We start from the raw sequence: 21,747 nt of genomic DNA on the forward strand, positions 1-21,747 counted from the left end.
GAGTTGTAGTTTCTGACAAGCTTAAAATAAATTTGAATCTCTTGACAACATGTCAGGTTATGTCAATTCATATCTAGGTCATATTTTGTATCTTTTCTGAGTTTTAATAATGTGACACACCTTTGAAAATGCATCTGTTGTGACTGGATAACTCTTACATCTGTTTAGTTTCAGCAGAGTTATCTCTCTTAAATGCAGTTCTGGGTCTGGTTTCGTCCTTTGCAAATTGACAATCATTGTTTTCTGGTCAGTGTGTGACACGCATTCTGAAGTAGGATAGAAAGTATGTTTATTTCACCAAACATTAGCATTTTGAGGTCTATCGAAAAACAACTGATACCGTGATAAATATTGTTTCAGCTTGCTACCACAATAACGTTTCTGTCTGGATAAAACAAACAAGGCATATTGAGCTTGGACACCGGTTCGGATGGTACCCACCCACCTCCGATACATGTACATTATTGTCAAAAATTAAATCACTTAAGTTATATGGTTATCTGATTGAAGATGCATTGTGGCAAAGAGATCATACGATGTAGGGTGGCAAAAAGATGATAGAATCAGGTTTGATGTAAATATTTCTTTTATCAGGTTGCGCATAGTATTTACTAGTACTAATATTAGTACCCTTACTCGTACCTCGTGGAAATCAAGTTGAGGCTACGACATCGTAGCTAAGTATTTACTCGCACGACACATTCGTTCAAGATATTCAAGTGTAACCTGTTTTGAAGCTTATGACTGAAATTGATAATTATATTAAGCAATGTGCTTATAAAGATCACTCAGGTTGTTTGTTCAAATTTTATTATAAATGAAACCATTTGTAATTTTTATGCACGGAAGGTAGCACACTTCAAACATTGTTTTTTACTTTTGGATGTACACAACTGAGTTTGTTGTTCATTCAGTTATTCACATCTGTTTGAGAACCAATCTGCCTTAGATAAATTTGCCCTTTTCCTCTTTGTGATAAGATATTTTCATCGTTGCAGTTGAGTTGTTAGATCTCTTTCCCGTCACACACTCTGAGTCTTCTGTACCCATCACACAAACAGAGACTTCTGAACCCATCTCACACTATCACATACTCTGAGCATTCTTATACCCGTCACACCTCTAAGCCTTCTGTACCCATCACACACTCTGAGCCTTCTGTACCCATCACACACTCTGAGCCTTCTGAACCCATCTCACACTATCACACACTCTGAGCATTCTTATACCCGTCACACCTCTAAGCCTTCTGTACCCATCACACACTCTGAGCCTTCTGTACCCATCACACACTCTGAGCCTTCTGTACCCATCACACTCTGAGCATTCTGTACCAATCATACACTCTGAGCATTCTGTACCCATCACACCCTCTGAGCCTTCTGTACCCATCACACACTCTGAGCATTCTGTACCTATCACACACTCTCAGCCCTTTGCACCCATTACACACTCAGAGCCTTTTGTACCCATTACACAATCAGAGCCTTCTGTACCCATCACACACTCTGAGCCTTTTGTACCCATTACACACTCAGAGCATTCTTATACGCGTCACACACTCTGAGCCTTGTGTACCCATCACACACTCTGAGCCTTCTGTACCCTAGTCCTACATGTAAAACCTGGTGCTGATATTTATGTTTTGGACACCTAAACAAAATCAACATGTGCTATGTCTTTCATGTAGGACTATCTGTACTCATCACACACTCTGAGCCTTCTGTACCCATCACACACTCTGAGCATTTTGTACCCATCACACACTATGAGCATTCTGTACCCATCACACACTCTAAGCTTTCTTTAAGCAGTTATCTTAACATCCAGGATGCTTAAGGTTTCCTAGTTGTATATACTGCAATCTAGGGGTCCCTATTATTTTATGCATGTGTCTGCCTGTTACAGCATTTTGTAAATCACTTGGTAAATATTCATGGAACATTGTGGCTATTTTTTCCCCTTGAAGTAATGATCTGCAAAATAAGGTGGATTTATCCTTGGCTCTTGCCCTTTGGGGGTACCAGGCAGGGGGTAAAAAGTACACCATAAAATAAATGAGATATTTCTGTCAGACTTTATACAGTCATAGCAGGGAGAGAAAACACATGTTATATATCATAGATTTAATACTGATACTCCTTGACAATGCCCCCCCCCCCCCCCGAAATGAAGAGTTTTGCAAGGTGGTAGTACACAAATCTGTGATGGAATTGTGTGCCAGAGAGAAAAGAGTGCTAGCAAAAGTGGTACAGTTCTGGCACACATTTGGCACACAAACTCTTCTTGAAGGTAAATACAGTTGTTTTTCCACAGCAGTGCATGTAAATATTCTGGTCATTTTATGCACAACATTAAACACCAAAATTAGAATTCACAAAAGGACTTGATTCAAGTAAACATTACATCCCCAGTGCCTATAGTTTGGGCCAAACAGTCATCCCAGTGACACAGGACAAAACTAACACATCATGTATGTAGCAGAAGTCTAATATTGTATCAGAAATAAATTGATTTTTTTTTTCTTTCTTGTTATTTTGTTTTTAGTGTTGGACCATGAGGACATCTTAAATTTGCAGATCCTGTCAACAGTATAAGTTGAAATGTCCATACTAAAACATATATACTTTAAGTCATCAGAAGGGTACATTAAATATTGCACAGTCAAATTGATGTTCCTTTCATGTCTGTTTATAAACATTGACAATAAATAAACTCATTGTTTACAATTGAAATCTTTATTTTCTAGCTTTTATGGTGGAGTCTACAGCATTTTTAACAGAGTTTTAAACACTAATTGTAACAGTATTTTTTTATTATTTAGTAGTCTAACAGTATTAGAGCTTTTAGCATATATATATATATATATATATATATATATATATATATATATATATATATATATGCAAAAGATAATTTTATTTGTGCAAGGCTGTCTTTTTCTAGTCTTCTTGGTTTAAAGCGCTTGGTTTCAATGTTCTAAGGTGGCATATCCAGTAAGTTACACAAAAGGATCAACCTTCATAGATCTGATTGGATGACAAACAAGCTGTACAGAGGTCCGGTCACAGAACACTTCTCCCAGGCAGACCTATAATCTCCGGTAACAGGCATCCCACAGAAAGGGTATCAGAATATTTGGATCATTTTATGAGACCAAGTGTCCACTAATTTCTATAATATATTCAGGACACAAGAGATTACCTCATAAAAACCAAGCATACGAACAATTACTGCCAGATACATTGCTTGTTTCCTTAGACGTCACATATTTGTCTACTAACATTCCGCACATCGAAGGGATACAGGCATGCAGAGAAGCATGGGAAACAAGAACTGCAGACAGTCAATCCACTCACTTCCTAGTCCAACTCCTGGAGCTTGTCCTAGAACTCAATAACTTTGAATTTAATAAAGAAAACTACCTCCAAATCAGTGGAACCACAATGGGTACAAAAATGGCCCCTTTGTATGCTAATATTTTTATGGGAAAACTGGAGGGTCATCTTTTTGTATCGGTTGAACTTACACCATACCAGCAGGTATGCTTTATCAATAATATAGAAATGAAGTGGCAACATGAAAGAGAAAGTCTGGATGATTTCATATCAAGGACTAACAACATTCATCCCTCAATAAAATTCATGGCAGAAGTCTCCAACTCAAACCACATCTTCCTGGACACAACAACAAGACTGGTAGAAAACAAACTCCATACAGATATCAACTCCAAACCAACTGACAAACACCAGTATCTCCTCCCAAGCAGCTGTCATCCAAAACACTGCATTAGGAACATCCCATATAGCCAGGCACTGAGGATGGGCAGAATTTGCTCAGATGATGAAATATTCCTAAAAAGGTCTGAAGAGCTATCTAAACATTTAATTTACCGAGGCTACAACAGAGACGTGACTATAGAGGCAACCCAAATGGCTAAACAAATAAACCATGGTGACCTACCAAAATATGGAAAGAAGGAAAAAATGGATATGATACCATTTTTGCTGACCTACCATCTAGACAACCCCAAAGTAGGCAAAATCATTGGGAAACACTGACCTATTGTAGAATTGTTGGATGCACAAAAGTTAATCCTCCCTAACAAACCTTTAGTAGTCTACCGGAGACCAAAACACATCAAAGACATCCTAGTCAGGGCGAAGCTAATGCCAATCACTAACATAGACCACCCTAGTCAATCTTTCCCCTGTGGCAATAAAAGGTGCAAAACCTGTCAACATATGATAGAGACCAGGACATTTTCTAGCACAGTGACTAGAGAAAAACTAAACATACATGGTCCAAACAAAATGTGCAAAACAGAGAAATCAATGTAATTTATCTCATCACATGTAAGATCTGTAGCCTTCAGTATGTGGGAGAAACTGAAAAGCTTCACAATTGGATCAACTTTCATATATCTGATTGGATGACAAACTGCACAGAAGCCTGGTTGCAGAACACTTCTCCTACCTTGGCCACACTTTCAGTGATATAACATGTACTGCAATTGCTCACAACTCCACACTGGAGTTCCCAAACCAGGAAAGAAAAGGAATCTAACTGGATACGCCGCCTTTGAACATTGAAACCAAGTGGTTTAAACCAAGAAGACTAGAAAAAGACAGCCTTGCACAATAAAAATTATCTTTTGCAGCCGACACATTTTTTAAAAATAATTCTCTATATTTGCTTAATAGCCTGTAATGACTACTATAACAATGAAATATCTGGGATATAATTTGCACTTTCATAAATTTACATAAAATAACAGTTGTCATTATGGCTCATCGATTTCTATGTCAATAAAAATATTTTCCACTATCAGCAACAAGTTGAAATAAACTAATTGAAACAAAATAAAGTTAAAAGGTTTAATTCCTGTAGAAACAGCCATGTAAAGTTTTGCAAACATAACTGTTTTGCTGTTTTATTTATTTGTCTTGTCTATGTTTTGTATTTGCCTTTGAAAAAGACTCATTCAAGAGTCAAAAGCACTCAGACTAGTTAGATACTAGTTTTGCACTGTTCGTTGTCAGTTTATTTCATTTAAGATATATACATATATATATATATATATATATATATATATATATATATATATATATATATATACACACACACACACTCACTCACAGGGCAAGTTTTGTTCTGGATGATATGATGCCCTGGGTGAATGCCATTGGTGCCCACCACTTGGAGAAATAAAACCCCACAACACACCAAAATGGTGCCCTGGGTAGTTGCCAATATCGCCCACCCCTTACTATGGCCCAATGAATGACAACACATATCTTTTAAATTAGAAGTCAAGGAGGATTCCATATTGGAAGTGGATGTAGAGACTAGAATCTGTTATAATACATGTACTACTGACAAACCAATGTTGAAAATACTGGCAAACAATTTTTTTTCTAACAAAACAGGCTTAAATTAATACTGGAAATATTCATGACAATAATCAACAAGTGGTATTTTTCTAATGTTTGCACTTTTAAGCAAAACTGGCATAATATTGGTGATATTAATTGTTTAAATATAGTTCATTCTCAGTTTTGCAACCAGATACTTTTCATGGATCCATTTTATCCAACCCTATTACAAATTTTAAAGTTTATTAAAAAAAATCCCTTTATTGCATTATAGATCGGAATGATTCTGTCAGCCATGTATGATAGTCATTATTTTCAAGTTTGTTTTTGTTGATAATTGTTTTCTTCTTATTCTGGTTAGAAGTTTGTAGACTCGGTACATGCGAGGTACACCAGACTTTGTTGAGTTAGTGGCTTGTACAGTGCTGCTGTACTCTTCATCTACTCACTGCACATCTTAAAATATCTTGGTATATTTTTTTATGACTTGATTAGTCATATATTTGTTCCTAATGAATTTTTAAATTTTTTTTTTTTACAGGTGATTTATATCTCTTACCAACCAGTGAATGCTTGGATATAAAAGAACATTTGAAGAGAATTTACATCCAACTAGTCGGAATTTAATGCAGTATACCATTATTTTGCAATCAAGAGCTTCATGTATTAGTCACTGCTCTGAACATACAGAAAGGATCTTTACTTAGTAAACTTGATTGGTGCATGAACCAGCTTCTACCTGAACAGACTCTATGACCTTAGATTTCATGCCATAAACCAACTGCTTGGTCGTATGCAATCTTATGTTAACCAGTTTCTTCAGGACCATTATGATGAATATGTCCAGTCAAAAATAATTGATATAGGTTGTGCATCTACTTCCAGAGGGAATTTGATATTTAAAATTGAAAAAAGATTCCATACAAAATATCTCTGCATTTAAAATTGTTTTGAATCTAATTTACAATTTTACACATTAGGTGCAGTGTTCATCAAAGTACTGAAATAAAATATTGCTTTACTGACGGTATCTTTATCAAGTCATTGGGTCATGGATCTAAGCTGGTCAATGTCACCTTCGTTACCATGCCAACGGTATGGTACAAGTGATAAGCAAAAGAATGCAGGAACATCCCAAGATGGTGTTGATATTAAACTAGAGGAACCAGAAATATCCATGCTACACTCCATGCAATCATGCCAAGACCAGCAGGACTGGAATCTCGATGGTACAGTTAGAGGTAATAAATGGTGGTGTGCAGACAGAGGTATTCTTCACTGTGACCCTGAATTACCAAGAGTACATTGTCAACCTGAGATTGTGTCGTCAAATTTTGATGGAATTCGGATGCCAAAAGCTGTCAGTAATGCAGTGGATTATCAATATTGCTCCAGGGGAGACAAGTTGGTCACTAGAAAATTGACAGATTTTATGAAAATCACAAAGAATCCAGATCAAAAGAGAGGTTTAAAGTTACCAAATATTGCTGAATCAAGTTTACAATTTGCAGAGTCTTTAAAATTTAAGAGGCAAAAGGTAGACAACTCCCATTCTGGGCCATCTTCACCAGTGAAAGAAGAAAAGTATGATTTCATTTCATCTTCAGGTGCAGACAGTTTTACTCCAAGCCACGATAATTTGTTACAAGTGAAGCAAGAAATAAATTTGGAACAACAGAGGACAATTTTTAACTTCCACAACTTTGTATCAGTTAGAAATAATGAGGAGTTATCTCCTGTATGTAATGAAATACGAACATCTCCATTAGCATTTGAGTTTTTATCAGTAGAACAGAGACTGTGTGAAAAGCTGAAGTCATTACAGTTTGGCTCAAAAGTGTATTGCGTTTACAACCCACTTGAGTATGCATTCAATACACACCTAAACTATGTGTCCAGATTTTGTAACTCAGAGAAAGTGGTCTTGTTCTTGGGAATGAATCCAGGTCCATTTGGAATGGCACAGAATGGGGTAGGTAATTTGTTTGCAGTGGTACAAAATGGGATTGGTAATTCATTTGGAATGACACAGAATGGGGTAGGTAATTTATTTGCAGTGGTACAAAATGGGATTGGTAATTCATTTGGAATGGCAGAATGAGGTAGGTAATTCATTTGGAATGGCATAGAATGGGGTAGGTAATTCGTTTTGTAAATACACAAAATGGAATAGGTAATTAATTTTAAATGGCACATAATAGGGTTGATAATTTATTTGGAATGGCATAAAATGGGGTAGGTGAACTATGGCATGTAATGGAATAGGTACTGGTATTTCAATTGGAACTTAACAAAATGGGGTTTGTAATTCACTGGAAATGGCACAGATTCATTTGGAATGGTACAAAATGGGGGTAGGTAATTATAATGAGCAGAAAAGTTATTTTATTATTTATTGAGAAAACATAACTTATCAAAATAAAATTCTTGTCAAGAGTACAATGCAACAAAATTTATGATGCACCACCCATACTGCCTGGCAGTTCTGTGATATATAAATATAACAGTTTAATTTACTGATATGATTAATTTAGGAGGTCTGAACCAGCTGTCAAATGTTGGTAACTATCCATACCACCCAATAGTTCTATGATGTGTATATTTTAATTTAGGGAGTATGTTTTATTTAGAGCATGTGCATCAGTTGTCACATGATGGTTACTTCGTCTTGATCCAGTAAAGTATTTATGATTGTTCCGAGCAAATATATTACATATATAATTATTTCAGTATTTTCTTCTTTGTTAGCAACAAAAGTAATTCACAGAACCAAGACAAAGCAAACCTTGTTCAACAACTACTTCCGCATCTCTTAGAGCAGACAATATACAGGCCTTTCAAAATTTTATTGACACTAAAAAATATATTATTTGCTGTTATGATTGGGTTGAAACTTACCACATACACATGTTAATAAGTTCAACAGCAAACAGCACAGATCCTGATCTTCCAAAATGTACTGATAGATCAGGGTGTATGTTGTACTATTGATTACTCCTAACAAACTGCATAGACCCTGATCTGCTGGTGCAGTATGTAATGGCAGATCTGAGTCGGCACATTTTGCAGCTTGACTGGACAACTGGCAAGTACGTATGATTAACTAATCGGAGTTCACTGAGTTTAATTTCTTGTGTATATTTTCTAAATGACAGTTATTATTGTATTTTTTAGCTTGCGTCTTACTAGGTGGGGGCTTAGGGATCAGGAAGGAATGACAGGCCAACTAAAACTTAAAATTACTGCAAGAAGTGTTGTCTTTTCAACAGAGGTTGTATGTATTTTGAGGAAGGAAAATTATATAATTTTGAATATGCTTTTTTACAAAAGTCAGAAATGAAATGACCCGAGTATGATAAATAGCACAGAGTACATGCACTTGATAAGTGCAAACTCATACTGTGTGGTGAATACTCAGTTTGAAATATACCTGATGCATGCATCCTTTGGCTTCTAATACTTGCATGATGCTGAAGTAGTTTTCTTAAAACTGACCACTGTCCAGTAATAGCGTCTCATTACTACTCAACTATAGGGTTTAAATCAGCCACAGAATTGTCTGAACTTTACATGTTTTTGTTTTTGTACAACCAAATTAGAAGAGAGAATGCACTCTCATGGTGTAGAGCTTTCAACATAGACAAAGGGAGGTAACTCTGCACGTTTGTAAAGACACTTGACTATAACTTTGTTTGTGGCATCATTGGCATACACTTATGATGAACTTTACCCTTGATAAATTATCTAGATAATATTTTCTAAGTGGATATTGCACATGTTAGCTCTAATATGGTAATAAATAAATTGGCCAATATCCAGTGATATCATTATTTTCAATTCCCAGGTTCCATTTGGAGATGCAACAATAGTGAGGGACTGGTTAAAGATTGAAGGTGACATCTACAAACCCTACAAAGAACACCCTAAAAGACCAATACTGGGTTTGCATTGTTCACGTCGTGAGGTAAATTGCTGCTTCACTGCTTGTAATCTGCATACTTTAACGTAAGGACAGGGTTTTAAAAAAATTTCAGAATTGGAGTCATTTGACCCTTGACACCAAAATATAAAGATTCAAAATGAAAATCTCAGGAACCATTTGTTTTTGTTTTGAGATTGTAGCTTCCTTATTCATGGAGAAAACTGATGCTAAAGATTTCTTACAACTTCAGGAGATATGTTCTCATCAGAATTGTTACTAATTTTCTATTTCTTGCAGCCTGAATGATGATTATCACTGGCAGTTCATTACTGAGCCTGAAACAGAAAAAATGTACTTCTTTGAGCCATATTGTTTGAGTCAGTGTATGACAATTGAATGAAAATCGAAGAGCTGTATATCTTGCAGTTCACTGACAAGTTTTTTTGTTTCATTAAAGCCATAAGCCTTTTAGTTTCCTTCACGAGATCACTGACCTTTGATGTCATTCATTGTGATTATTAATTTTCACATCAAACAGGCCGTTAATAGTTTTCTGGTCTAGATTTCCCCTTGAATCACTTTATTTCACAAAGAATGTTTTCTCTTTATGATTGGAATATGACAGGGACAAAACAACCATGCTCAGCCTGCAAGAAACCTCAAACTTAAGTTTTCTTGTTGCTGGGTTTGTTTGGTTGCTTACTGCTTTCCATTACTCCTTCAGTCTGAGTTCATCTTATGGAGTTAGTTTCAGAACTGGGCATCAGATATAATCCAGAGTTTCACATTTATGTGGGTTTATTTTTTTAAACAATAGGACAAAGCTTATGTTTCTGCATTTTGACATAAATTGAAATAACTGCCATTAAATATTCCCCTAAACATCTTGAACAACACAATAACAATTAAACAATAAAACAATAAATTAAACAATTGAATAATGCAAAATATAAATTTGCCAACTACATTGTTTCAGAAAAAATCAGTTTTTGGTCAATCTCTTATTTCTGTCTCACATTTTTCAAAAGTCATCTGATCTTTAAGAAAGCCTTTACCACCATTTTTCCTTTTATTACTTATAAGACCCTCATAAAACATCTCACATTTAGCCTTCAGCTCCAAAGATTACAAAGTAAGGTAGTCAGTTAACAGCATATTCACCACTTTATGAATGGAAGACCCATTCTGTTCCCATTAGGGGTTTAATGCGCTTTCTAAAGGAAGTTGTCATCTCACATAATACAGAAATCACCTAGTGAACTAATATTGGATCATTGGCACTTCCTGGCAGAAGGAAGTTGCCAGCTCCCATGAGAGCAGAATCCTTGACACATTCTGCTGGAAGGAAATTGCCAACACCTAGTGGCAAGTCTTGCCCTGCTGGCACAAGGAAATTGCCAACACCCAGTGGCAAGTCTTGCCCTGCTGGCACAAGGAAAACATGGATTTCTTCCTGTATCAGTAGGTCTGGCTACAGACCATTTGGAGATATTCATCATATTCAAGATCTCTGGTTAGGAATTTCTCAATGAGATCTAAATCACCTGATTGACCTTGGCATCCTGTCTGGTCACTTGGCACTGGTCAGCAGGTAATTCATTTAGAACTGGTCACCTGGTGTCAGTCATTGGCCATCAGGTCCAGGGTAGTGAGTACTGGGCAGTGGGTTGCATTAGGCTCTCACTTTCCTTGGGGGTCTTCATCTTTCTTACACTCTACATGCAAGTTGATAGAAACGAAAGATGTTTGGACTTTTGACAATGCATCCATCTCCTTCCTACATGTCTATGTCTGAGTCCCACAGGATCTTGTATTAGAATACTCTTCATCATGGAGGGCCACACCCTCGCACCCTCTAAAACTGACCTTCAGTTGCTGTCTTGCTCTGCAGTGGTTAGGGAATTAACACAGACATTGGCAAGAAGCCATGAGAAGAAAGACAGCAGAGAGGGTGGTCTGTCCAATCATTTTTGCTTTTATCTTGGGTTATAGTGTCCATTTGTCCATGTGCCCCCCTTAATCCCCCTCCCCAATATTTGGACTCAGGTGGGGTTATTGGCAGGGACTTGGACCCATCTATATGTTAAATTCCTTGAGGTTATACCCCTGCCCCCTTTGTTTGCTGTTCCTATCAATTTTTTGTGGTGGCCACTTTATAGAGATTTTTAAAGGCTTTTGCCAAGACAACAAAAGGTGTTGCCAGTGTCCATCACAATCTTAGGAGAGCTTACCTACCTACCACCACAGGGATATTGCTGTGGAGATACCAGCAGTTTTACTGGAGGACATCATAGACTGTGTCCAGATGAATAATCTCTATAGTGTTCTTGAAAGATTCAAGGGTTCAATCAGCATCAGTTTCTGAACCTGGTTCTGCTAAACCAAAGAAGAAATGCCCATGTCCTGAAAGGTTTATGTTTTTTCTCCTAAATTTTTTATACAGGGGCAGAACATTCAGATCCAATTTAAAACTTTTGCCCTGCCTGTCTTTCATATGATATCATTATCAGAGTTGCTGGGAAGGAAGTCTGTCAAAGTGGACAGTGCATCAGTTATAGTGTTCATCAGACATCAAGGGGGTACTTATGCCCCTCTTATCCTTTGTTGGTAGTCTTGGGGGAGATTCCTCTGAGAGTCCACTACATTGCATGCAATAGAAACTGTATGGCATGTTCAGACCAGGACAATTTATGCAGACAGTTTGTCTAGAGCAGGACAAGTAGACCAAACAGAATTGTCTCTTTACCAGTTGGTAGCAAAAACATTTTTTTCATCAGTAGAAAACCCCAGTGGTAGACTTGTTTTTATATTTTGGCAGCTACCAGCTAGAGGTGTATTGGCCTGCTACAGTAACTTAAATCTCTTACCACCTAGAGTGACCTTTCTTTCATGAGCATCAAAGCCCCTGAGGTTAGTGCTCTTTTTCCACACCTTTGGACTTTCTTAATCATGTTTATTTGAACAATGTCAAGAAAGTCACATTCTGTTGGTCTCAGTGTTTGTTCTGTTCAGTTATGTCAGCCGAACAAGTTGTCTAGTCTTCTTCTAATCAGTTGTACAGCATCAAACTGACAGCAGTTGTAAGTTCACTTTGATAAGTGATCTTGAGCCATCAGCTTCCATCAGAGCTGGCAAATTCAGCAATGCAAATAGTAGCTGTTAATGTATTAGTATTATTAAAATGGGGGATATAGCTAATTTTAATTATATAATTCTTACTTGCTGCTGCTGACGCCAATTTCCTTACTCCACCCTGCTTTGATGTTGTCTTTTGCCTTAGGCCAAATCATGAAGGACAATATTTTGTATGATAGAAGATAACCAAGAGATTAGACTGTGATCATGCTGTGTTGTTTTGATTTTAGACATCTGATTAATAATTGGCAGTGGGAATACTCTCCTTGGACTGGTGGCTAGTGCCAGGAAAAGCATTAGAAGAAGTAATAATAAGTATGTACAGGGCTGATAAAATGTATATTTCAAGTACTGGTCCAAGACAATTGGTTTGAGAAAATCACTCATCCCACCCCAACTGCAATGTCACTTGTCCCAAAATTTCTGTCTCTTGCCTAGGTTAAATGAGATGTATTTTAATCAGTATTTGAAGCAAAAGAATGTACAGAATATGTCAGGGTTTAACGTTTTAGTTTTGTTACTGTCCATGTAACATACATAATGTATTTCTTGACAAGATACGATAGTGTCATTGCCACTGTACAGTCATTGTATTGGTCAGTGAAAGAATAAAATACATCAGCAAGAATGGAAAGGAATTTGCTGGAATTGAGCCCTACCCTAACTTTTCTCTCAAGACTTAATCATTTGACAGAACAAGCAGAGGTCTTGCTAGGATTTTAATACTAGGAGTCCAGGACTCCCATTTTGGTAAAAATAAGAGTCCCACCATCAAAAGTTGCAGTCCCTTCTTTCCTAAAGAATCAACACAAATGTGAGTGCATCTATTTTTAGATGGAGAGGTTTTCGTAATGTAATCGCTCACTATAATACAGCTTCATTACAACAGTCCATTGACAGGGTTACAGATTTATGGTTTATGTATTTGTATACGTACTTGTAGTAATTGTAGGCAAATAAATAGTATCTGATTTGCTGTTTTTATCTCGTATTTTTGCAAATACGTGTCAAGTCAGAAAACAGCTTAGACCTTAAAGTGCATCTCGTGAATTACACAACATAGCATTGTCCCATACGTGTCTGACCTATATAACTGACATTTTAAAGTTAAATCTTTAATAAAATAATGTCTAGGCTTTGGTTTCAATGATTTGTATATTTTTTCTGAATATATTTGTCCGATGATTAAGAAAACAGACAATCTAATAAACTGGTACATCCCAGACTTAGCGAAGTCTGCCATCATTTCCCGTTAGGCCTACTGGTTCACATACAGTTTCAAACTAATTTTATGACAAAATAGTGTATAAGAGGCAGTTAATATATATTCAGATCACCGATTATGATCTTAAAACACAAGTTTGTATGTTTTATCATCAAAGGATAGCACGCAGGAAATTGATATTGCTACCTTACTCGGAAAAGGGTTAATGGTCAATCAGCTATCAAAACATAATGCTTGTGAATGGGCAAGAGTTTGTATGTCAATGTAATTGATAGAAAAACTAGGCCTAGCTACTGATGCCTAGATGAATACATTTCACTACAACACTCAAACTAACTGGGCTAAGACGAGGGGCATTTAAAAAAAATATATTATGGTCAGTCAGTGTATCTTAATAATCACAGGGCAAAGTAATTTTCACTTTCCCAACAGAAGAAGGCGAAGTTTACATTTTTAGGCAACTTGTCACCCACTTACGAACGGGATTTTGTCTAAGTCTCAACATGTCTTGATTATGAGGTCACATGCACTGCTTATTCCACTACATTCAGAAATGAACACAATAACAAAAACTTAAGTTGATTATTACTTTTATAAATGACCACATGTACATTTCTGGGTCTTTCTGCCTCTGAATTGAATCACAGTATATATCAGTACATTTTCCCACCCGGCCGCCAGTCAAAGCCTTTGAACTTGCCGCTCAGCTATTGCATCATGTTCTTTTTATGTACTCTTATAAAATGGCAACATGTATGTATCAAGGGGTCTTTCAGTCACTGAATTCTGTCATTGCAAATATCAGCACAGCTAATTGATCAACACATTTTCCCACAAACCAGGTGGCTGAAGCGGGACTAGCAAGTCTTTGAATTTTTTGCACACCTATTACATGCATACGTAGGACTCCTGCCTCAGTGATTTTCTGCATCCCAGATGAAAAATGGCATCCAAATATGTGTAATTAAGCGTTTCTGAGATCTCTGACAAGGTCTCTTGCCCTAAATCTGTTCTTATAATTAGACCTTTCTTCTGAAGTGCACACATCATTTCCATATTAAAAAAATTCCCATAATGGGCTAAGGTTTTAGCTGTGTTTCATTTATTGATAAAAAAAATTCCCAATTTGTTTCAAAATGGCTTTTCCTAGTGAAATGTTGGCAACTCCAAATTCATGGATTTTCTGCAGATGATGGTTAGTGTCATGCATATACTGTGCTGTGCATGCTTTATGAGGTCCAAAACCGTCATGAGACATGCTTGATTAAATACTGAATTTGTCAGTGCCATTGACAAACACACTGGTTGTATTTCCAACCCATGCCAGTTTGCAAGAACTGAAAAACAGCTTTCCTTCAGAATATAGTTTATATATATTTTGTATATCTTAGGCATTGCTTAAAGGACTTTTAACTCCTTTTATTTTGGTGGATGATTGATGGGTGTAATTTGGGTTACTGGATTTCAAAGCTATATTGTAACCAAAAAAATTCATACATTGCACTTTCAGAAACTGGTATTGTCTAGTGTGGCTAAATTTCCTTTCCTTTTTATAATAACTGACGAAGATAGTCTACTTTATAATTGAGATGGAGTTTTTGAGCACATGAGAGCAATAATTTGGTTGACTATATGCTTAGATCATGTAAAGTCTCCACAAGTGTAATATCCAAATTTCAGCAACAGTACATGAAAGTAACTCAGAGATATGCCAAAATGTCCTCCATTGTGCATGTTGCAAATGCAAACAACTTCACCTTACCCCTGTCACACTCACAGAAGTATGTATTATCTTTATTACACACCCAGTAGAACTTACACACATACAACAATTATCAGTAACCACTTACTGTAGTATCACAGGGTATGTATTGCGTAATTTAATTACTGTTCGCCTAACTGTCTTGGAAAATTAGAAGCCTGTTGCAGTGTGATGTATTTTTGGTATAATCTTTGAACTTAAGAGTGAATGATATATTTTTCAGGTCAGTGGGTCCAGATTCTGGGAATACTTCAAGAAGAAATGTGGAATTCCAGAAAATTTCTTCAAACACTGTTTTGTACACAACATCTGTCCACTGACTTTTATGTCAGAGTCTGGAAAAAATATCACACCACCTGAATTGCCTGTCACTGAGAGAAATTTGCTGAATGACTACTGTGGTTCTGTCCTTGTTGAAACTATCCAACTGCTGCGTGTAAAGATTTTGGTGTGTGTTGGGAGATTTACAGAACAGAAAGCTCAAAAAGTGCTGTCTTCAGCAGGAGTTGATGGCGTTCGTATTGAGATGATCATGCATCCCAGTCCAGCCAATCCAGCAGCAAATAAAGATTGGGAGGCAATTGTCGAAAAGCAATTGAATGAAATGAAAATTATGCAGTATCTGCTGGACACTTAACATTTGTTGCCTGGCAACATGCCGTTGTCATGGTGACATTTTAGTTTGACCTTTATATTACCAGTAGTAATCTCTGCAAATGGAGAAAATTATTGACATCATACATGTACACTTGCCAAAAAAGCAGAAATGCCACTATAAAATGGGACAAATTTTTAAAAGATCTGTCCAGGGCTGATCAAATTCAGTAGCCCAGAATTCCAAGCTATTCATTTTTTACGTTGGACATTGTCAAGTAATATTTTAATATTTTCTATGGTACTTGTTTTTTTTTTAATATTTAAAAACAGGTCAGAGAAATGCTAGTTTTGATGCTTTATTTACCTTGATCTGGTCATTCATTCACTCCATTACTGAATGCTTAGATCTACATTGCCAAAAGTATTCTATATTACCAGGTCAAAAGTAATCTATATTACCAGGTCAAAAGTAATCTATATTACCAGGTCAAAAGTGAGCAGCCATTTATGATTCTATAAATTTGTTAATGATTACACAGTGGATCAACTCTCATTCCTGATATTCAATTTGAAACAAAACAATTACACTACATGTAATTATATTGCTGTCTTTGTTTACATTAAATGACAAAATGTACGTTATGATCACTTTAAAAGTATCTGTCAATTGAGGTGATCCTTACTTTTTGGATAAAATGAGTTTACAGAATGATTTTCACATTGAATGTGATATGGAAGATTCAGAGAAGGAAGTTTCACCTGAATGTGTAAGGTGAAATAGGCAAGATGAATGGAAATAACGGAATCTATAGTTTCCAGTATCAGGTTTAAATTTAGCATGTGGAGAGGAGGAATTTGGAAAACATCAACATCAAGGCAAGTTGAAAATATAAAGTTATCGGAGTCATGAAATGAATGACAAGTCTGGGTATAACTGGTCATATTCTTTTAAACTTTGGTTTAGCATCATGTAGTTACTATGTGGTTTGTATGGTCTGTCCTTCAATAGTAAGGTAGCCAATCATATTCAGTATGCAAGGGAAGTGGGTGTTTGTGTGTGATATCCAGGTTGGAGACCAATTCTCGCCACTTTTCCCTGATTTTTTTTTAATCATCTACTACCAACTTGAACTTGCTCCTTGGCAGTAGAATACATAAAAGCAGGGTCTTTAACAATATTTTTCCTTCTGTTAAATGTGAAATCAGTAACATGAACGGTTACGTGGGGACCATTAATTAAAACGGTGTTGGTGTTGTACTTTAGAGGAGAGTTGGTACCAATTGTCACCACATGCTGAAAATTAATGATCTACTCACATGTCGTTATTAGATTATATTTTCTCTTTCATTAAAAGAAAATATAGTTATTTCTGATTAATTTAGTTTTTTAATTTGTGTTGCTTTGTAATTCAAATTAATATTCTTTACCAGTTATGAATTATGATAGGAATGCATGTAATTTTACTTATTCACCAGTTGAAAAAAACAGGATTTTTTTTTAACATTGTGTGACATGTAAAGGTTACAATAATGTCTTCTTCTCAGCACTTTTACTAAATATCTCGAAAATAATGACGATTAAAGATAAAAGGTATTTAATTTCACGTATAATTAAATATGTAACATGAGTGTTTTTTTCTGCCTAGAATTCATTTGATATCATTTCATGGTGAATGAGGTAAGTAGTTGCATCATTTTTGACACCAGTTTTGTGCAATTAGCTGGTGTGTAATAATAAAATATATTGACAAGGAAACCATAAAGTAAATACACAATTAAAACATGAGTCAAATAAAATTATTTTATTATTTTCATAATATTTTGGAAAAAATGTATAATAACAAAACACCAGTAAAACAATTATTATAATTATCATTATTGTATCATAAATAATTTATTACTTATTCTGTTGATGTCACTAATAAAACTATTTTTAATTGTTCATGCACAGGATGCAGATGAATTTTGTTTTATATTATTTAGGAGAAGAAAAAAAGAAAAAAAAGCACAACATTTAAGAAATTATTATAAATTGTCATTATTGTAGCATACAAATTTGTATTAATGATTTATTTACTAACACTAATATAACTATTCTTCATTGTTCAGGCAGAGACTGCAGATGAATTCTGTGTCATCTTTGCCAAGGTTACCCTCTTCATGGGCATGTATTCCATCACAGAACTGATGATACCACTGTGGACACTTGCCACACTGAAACCAGAATATATCCATAGCTTTGTCTTCAACATTCTCATCATCAGACTCTTCCACTGGTGAATCAGAAGACTTATACACACCACATATATCAAATTCACAGCTAGATTTCGTTTTCTTTCCTTCCAAAATTTTTTTTGATTTAATCATCTCTTTATTCTCTTTCAGCTGTGCTTTCTTCTCTAATCTGTCCTTCTTACATCCTTCTTTCAGTTCTTGCTTTTTCTTATCCTCTGTTGCCTTTTCCTCTAACTTCTTGTAAAAATCATCACTGGTTTGCACTCTTGAATGTAGTACCAGTTTTGCTCTTCTAACTTGAGGTTTAACTGGCACTGCTGGGAAGATGTTAGGTAAGTGATGAGGTATAAGGCCTTATGCCACCAAAGGATTTACTCCAATGTAACTACCCAGTTTGGACAGACTAATTTTGATGCCTGTAATTCTTGATCAAGTGATGGTTTTGCTGATGTGGATGGTTCAGCTGATGGAACGGGCTGACAAATCACCATTTTCAAATGGCTATTGACAAGCTGTCTTGTTAATAGCATCAGGATTCCATGGGTGTATACCAGTTTTTCTAAAGGCTTCTTTGACCTGACAAATGGTAAACTGATCAAGGGCATAGGACAGCACTGTTGGAAACTTGGCTTTATTTAATATTTGATTCTTGTTGATGTAGCCAAGGTTAACTGCAATTGATGTGAAGTTTGCTTTAGTGGACCAATGATTTGCACATCCAATGGTTGTAGAATGTAGGTTGTGTGTGGTGGCAACCCCAATAATTCAGTTTGATTATCTCGTGCAAGCTTGATGACATCTAGGCTTATGTGGCTGTCATAGTTGTCCATGATAAGTAGCACTGGTCTTGCTGATCCACAATGACGTAAAAAAATTCCTTAATCCAATGAGTGAAGATTGTTCCATCCATATACCCATTAGCAGAGTATCCAAATAACCATGAACCTGGAACACCTTCCTTATAAGCCAAATGGGTTAAACATCTTTCAAAAATCAAAAATATGGAAGAATTTTTCCACTTGCAGATACACATAAATGTGTACTGGTGTGACCGGATGTTGTGACATTATTGGTAACTGTGTTGGCCTTTGTTACCAATAACTTTCTGACTACACATACTTTTTTCTTTTCCACTAAATCCTGTTTCATCGCAGTTGAAAATCTGATCTGGTTTGTTGTCTAATCCTAATCTGTGTAGTGTGTCTTCAAGAAAAGTGAAGTATTGAGTCATCACATGCATGTTTGACATCCTGTTCCTGCCTCGCTCCTATGGCTCAGCATGTTTTTTTGATAGTTCAGGATGTCTCTTAAAAAAAATTTGGAACCATTTGTCGCTGGGACCTTTGTTCATGTTAAAAAGAGAATGGCACCCGTTTTTCTTCTGATGGTAATTACATATTGCCTGGTAATTTTTCTGGTCAGCAGAAAACCTTGTTGTGCCAAATACTTCATATAATTGACCATAGACAGATCTTCGTTTGTTGTTAACATTAGACATCTTCCAGGGGCCTTTTCTTGTACCTTCCCCTTGACATGGTCTTCTACAGTTTTTCCAGGGACTTGGAATTCCCTGGATGCTTGTGAAATTGTGAGCCTTTTCTGCTTTACAGATGATACAGCCGATTGAAGTTCTTCAGTTCTATACCTATTGGGCATTGCTAAAAATAAAATTAAGTAATTTATATCTTGTCTTTACTGCTGTAGGTAACATTCACCAGAAAGATGCTATTTTTCTTAACAGTTTTCAAATTGCTAGTGTTGATTTATTTAAGGAAAAAATCATTTCTCTTTCTCATGAATTATTAAAATTGTGACAGTGAAGTATAATGATGCACAAAAAAGTAATCAATCTTAGAGTAAAATCCATTAAAATAATGTGCAGTGGAAAACACCTTTTAGATCCTTTAATCTGTGGACTAAAGAATATTTGTCAGCTGACTAGTTGTTTTTTTCATAGCTGTTTCATATAGATTTTTGATAACCAAAAGAAAGGTAAATAAAACATATTAAATTCCAATTAGGAGGTTGGTTATTTTTTAATTGTCTCAAAATGGTAAGAATTTAATTTTACTAGTTTAGAAATTAATTGATATGGTCTGGAATATTTGATAGTTGCTTTCGTGTTGATAGTAATGGTGCACATAGTTCTATAGAAGGGTAACAATTGTTTTTCAGTGTAATATTTTCTAAAAGAGTTGTTTCCCTCATATTGGGAGAAATATAATAATCAATGATCCCTGGCTATTGCCCCATGACCTTTCTTTGCAAGTAAAATATGGAGTCAAAGACACCATGAATGCTAGTGGAATTGTGTTAACAAGATCTTATAATAAATTAGATATGAATGCTGTGGCCATGCTATGTGTTGTGTTTTTGCATATGTGTGGAAAAAGAAAAACGCTTAATTGAGGATGCTTTATTGTGGAAATGTTTTAATTCTCCTTTACAGCGTCTGCTATAAAAGCCGGAGCCTACATCAAGGCATTGTTTTATGACATAGTTCTTGTTGACCTATGTATGCTAATTGTACCATGTGACTCCCCACATCAGTAAATGTAGGTGTAAGGGGCTAAAGTGGGGATTTTGGTTATTTTCTTTACTTAATGTACTTACCAAATGCTTATCTTCACTTAGACTTGTCAGCTTAAATCCATCTTCTTATTTTCTACACAGGAACCGAAACTTTGTGTCCAGTCAAGAGTTATTATTACTATGGCAACAATTGATATGCGGCGAGAATTGGTCTCTAACCAGTAGTATGTATATATAGATTAAGAAAGAAAGAGGGGGAGAGACATGGGAGAGGTGGAACAAGAAAAACTTGGTGGAGTGGAGAGATATATATTAGAAAACCATGTAGCTAAACTTGTAGTCTAGAAAAATTAGTATGCATATATAAACAGCAATTATCGAGTATGACTTTGTGATTTATTTACACCACTGAGGACCCCAGTCCTTGAACCCATATGGTTAAATGAACAAGAAGATATGTTGGGTCAGACAGCTATGAACTGCTGGCTTAGTGCTTGTCCAGGTGGCAAACGTACAAGAGCATTCTCTATAGTCCAGTTTCTATAGCTATGACTAAATTAACAATACATGTAATATCAACCTATGTTTATGAAAAATTAAGTCCTTTGAGGAAATAAATGTTGTACATGTATTTATTTTGTTATTTCTATGGATTAAAGTGCATGCATATGATTGAATCATAGCAAGTGACTGAAAATTTGGGACATGTGAAAATGTATTTGCAACAAGTGAATTTTCTAAAACTAATTGCCTTGGACAAACGGATGAAAACAATATGATCAGCCAAGGAGTCTCAGCTTTTTTTATGAGGGATGAAAATTGCTTCTTTTGGGGATAATTTTCAACCTTTAGGATAATGCCCATTGCTTTGATTGGCAGGTCATCCTTGACATGTGATTAAACATCTAATAATTCTTCTTGGCTTTGGAAAAACACTAATTACAGGGTTAAATGTGGACCTCAA

At 35.8% G+C, this 21,747-nt stretch overlaps 1 protein-coding gene and 1 pseudogene across 3 annotated transcripts; one reads left to right on the top strand and one right to left on the bottom strand.

Annotated features, from left to right (window-relative positions):
- Positions 1–197: 197 nt before the first annotated feature.
- Positions 198–17,969, top strand: LOC149791339 (single-strand selective monofunctional uracil DNA glycosylase-like). 3 transcript variants are annotated; one of them, XM_089969887.1, is made up of 4 exons: positions 198–283; positions 5,917–7,347; positions 9,220–9,339; positions 15,643–17,969. In XM_089969887.1, the coding sequence occupies exons 2-4, from the start codon at positions 6,427–6,429 to the stop codon at positions 16,054–16,056; spliced, it is 1,455 nt and encodes a 484-aa protein (XP_089826013.1). In that variant the 5' UTR covers positions 198–283; positions 5,917–6,426; the 3' UTR covers positions 16,057–17,969. The 3 variants fall into 3 exon arrangements, with proteins under 3 accessions (XP_089826013.1, XP_089826012.1, XP_089826011.1); XM_089969886.1 differs by lacking the exon at positions 198–283 and adding an exon at positions 402–574; XM_089969885.1 differs by lacking the exon at positions 198–283 and adding an exon at positions 402–567.
- A 138-nt stretch (positions 17,970–18,107) lies between these two features.
- Positions 18,108–20,278, bottom strand: LOC149791340 (uncharacterized; annotated as a pseudogene).
- Positions 20,279–21,747: the final 1,469 nt, after the last annotated feature.

The sequence above is a fragment of the Sinohyriopsis cumingii genome, chromosome 9, assembly GCF_028554795.1.
Source record: "Sinohyriopsis cumingii isolate HCF-2022 chromosome 9, ASM2855479v2, whole genome shotgun sequence".
NCBI lineage: Eukaryota > Metazoa > Mollusca > Bivalvia > Unionida > Unionidae > Sinohyriopsis > Sinohyriopsis cumingii.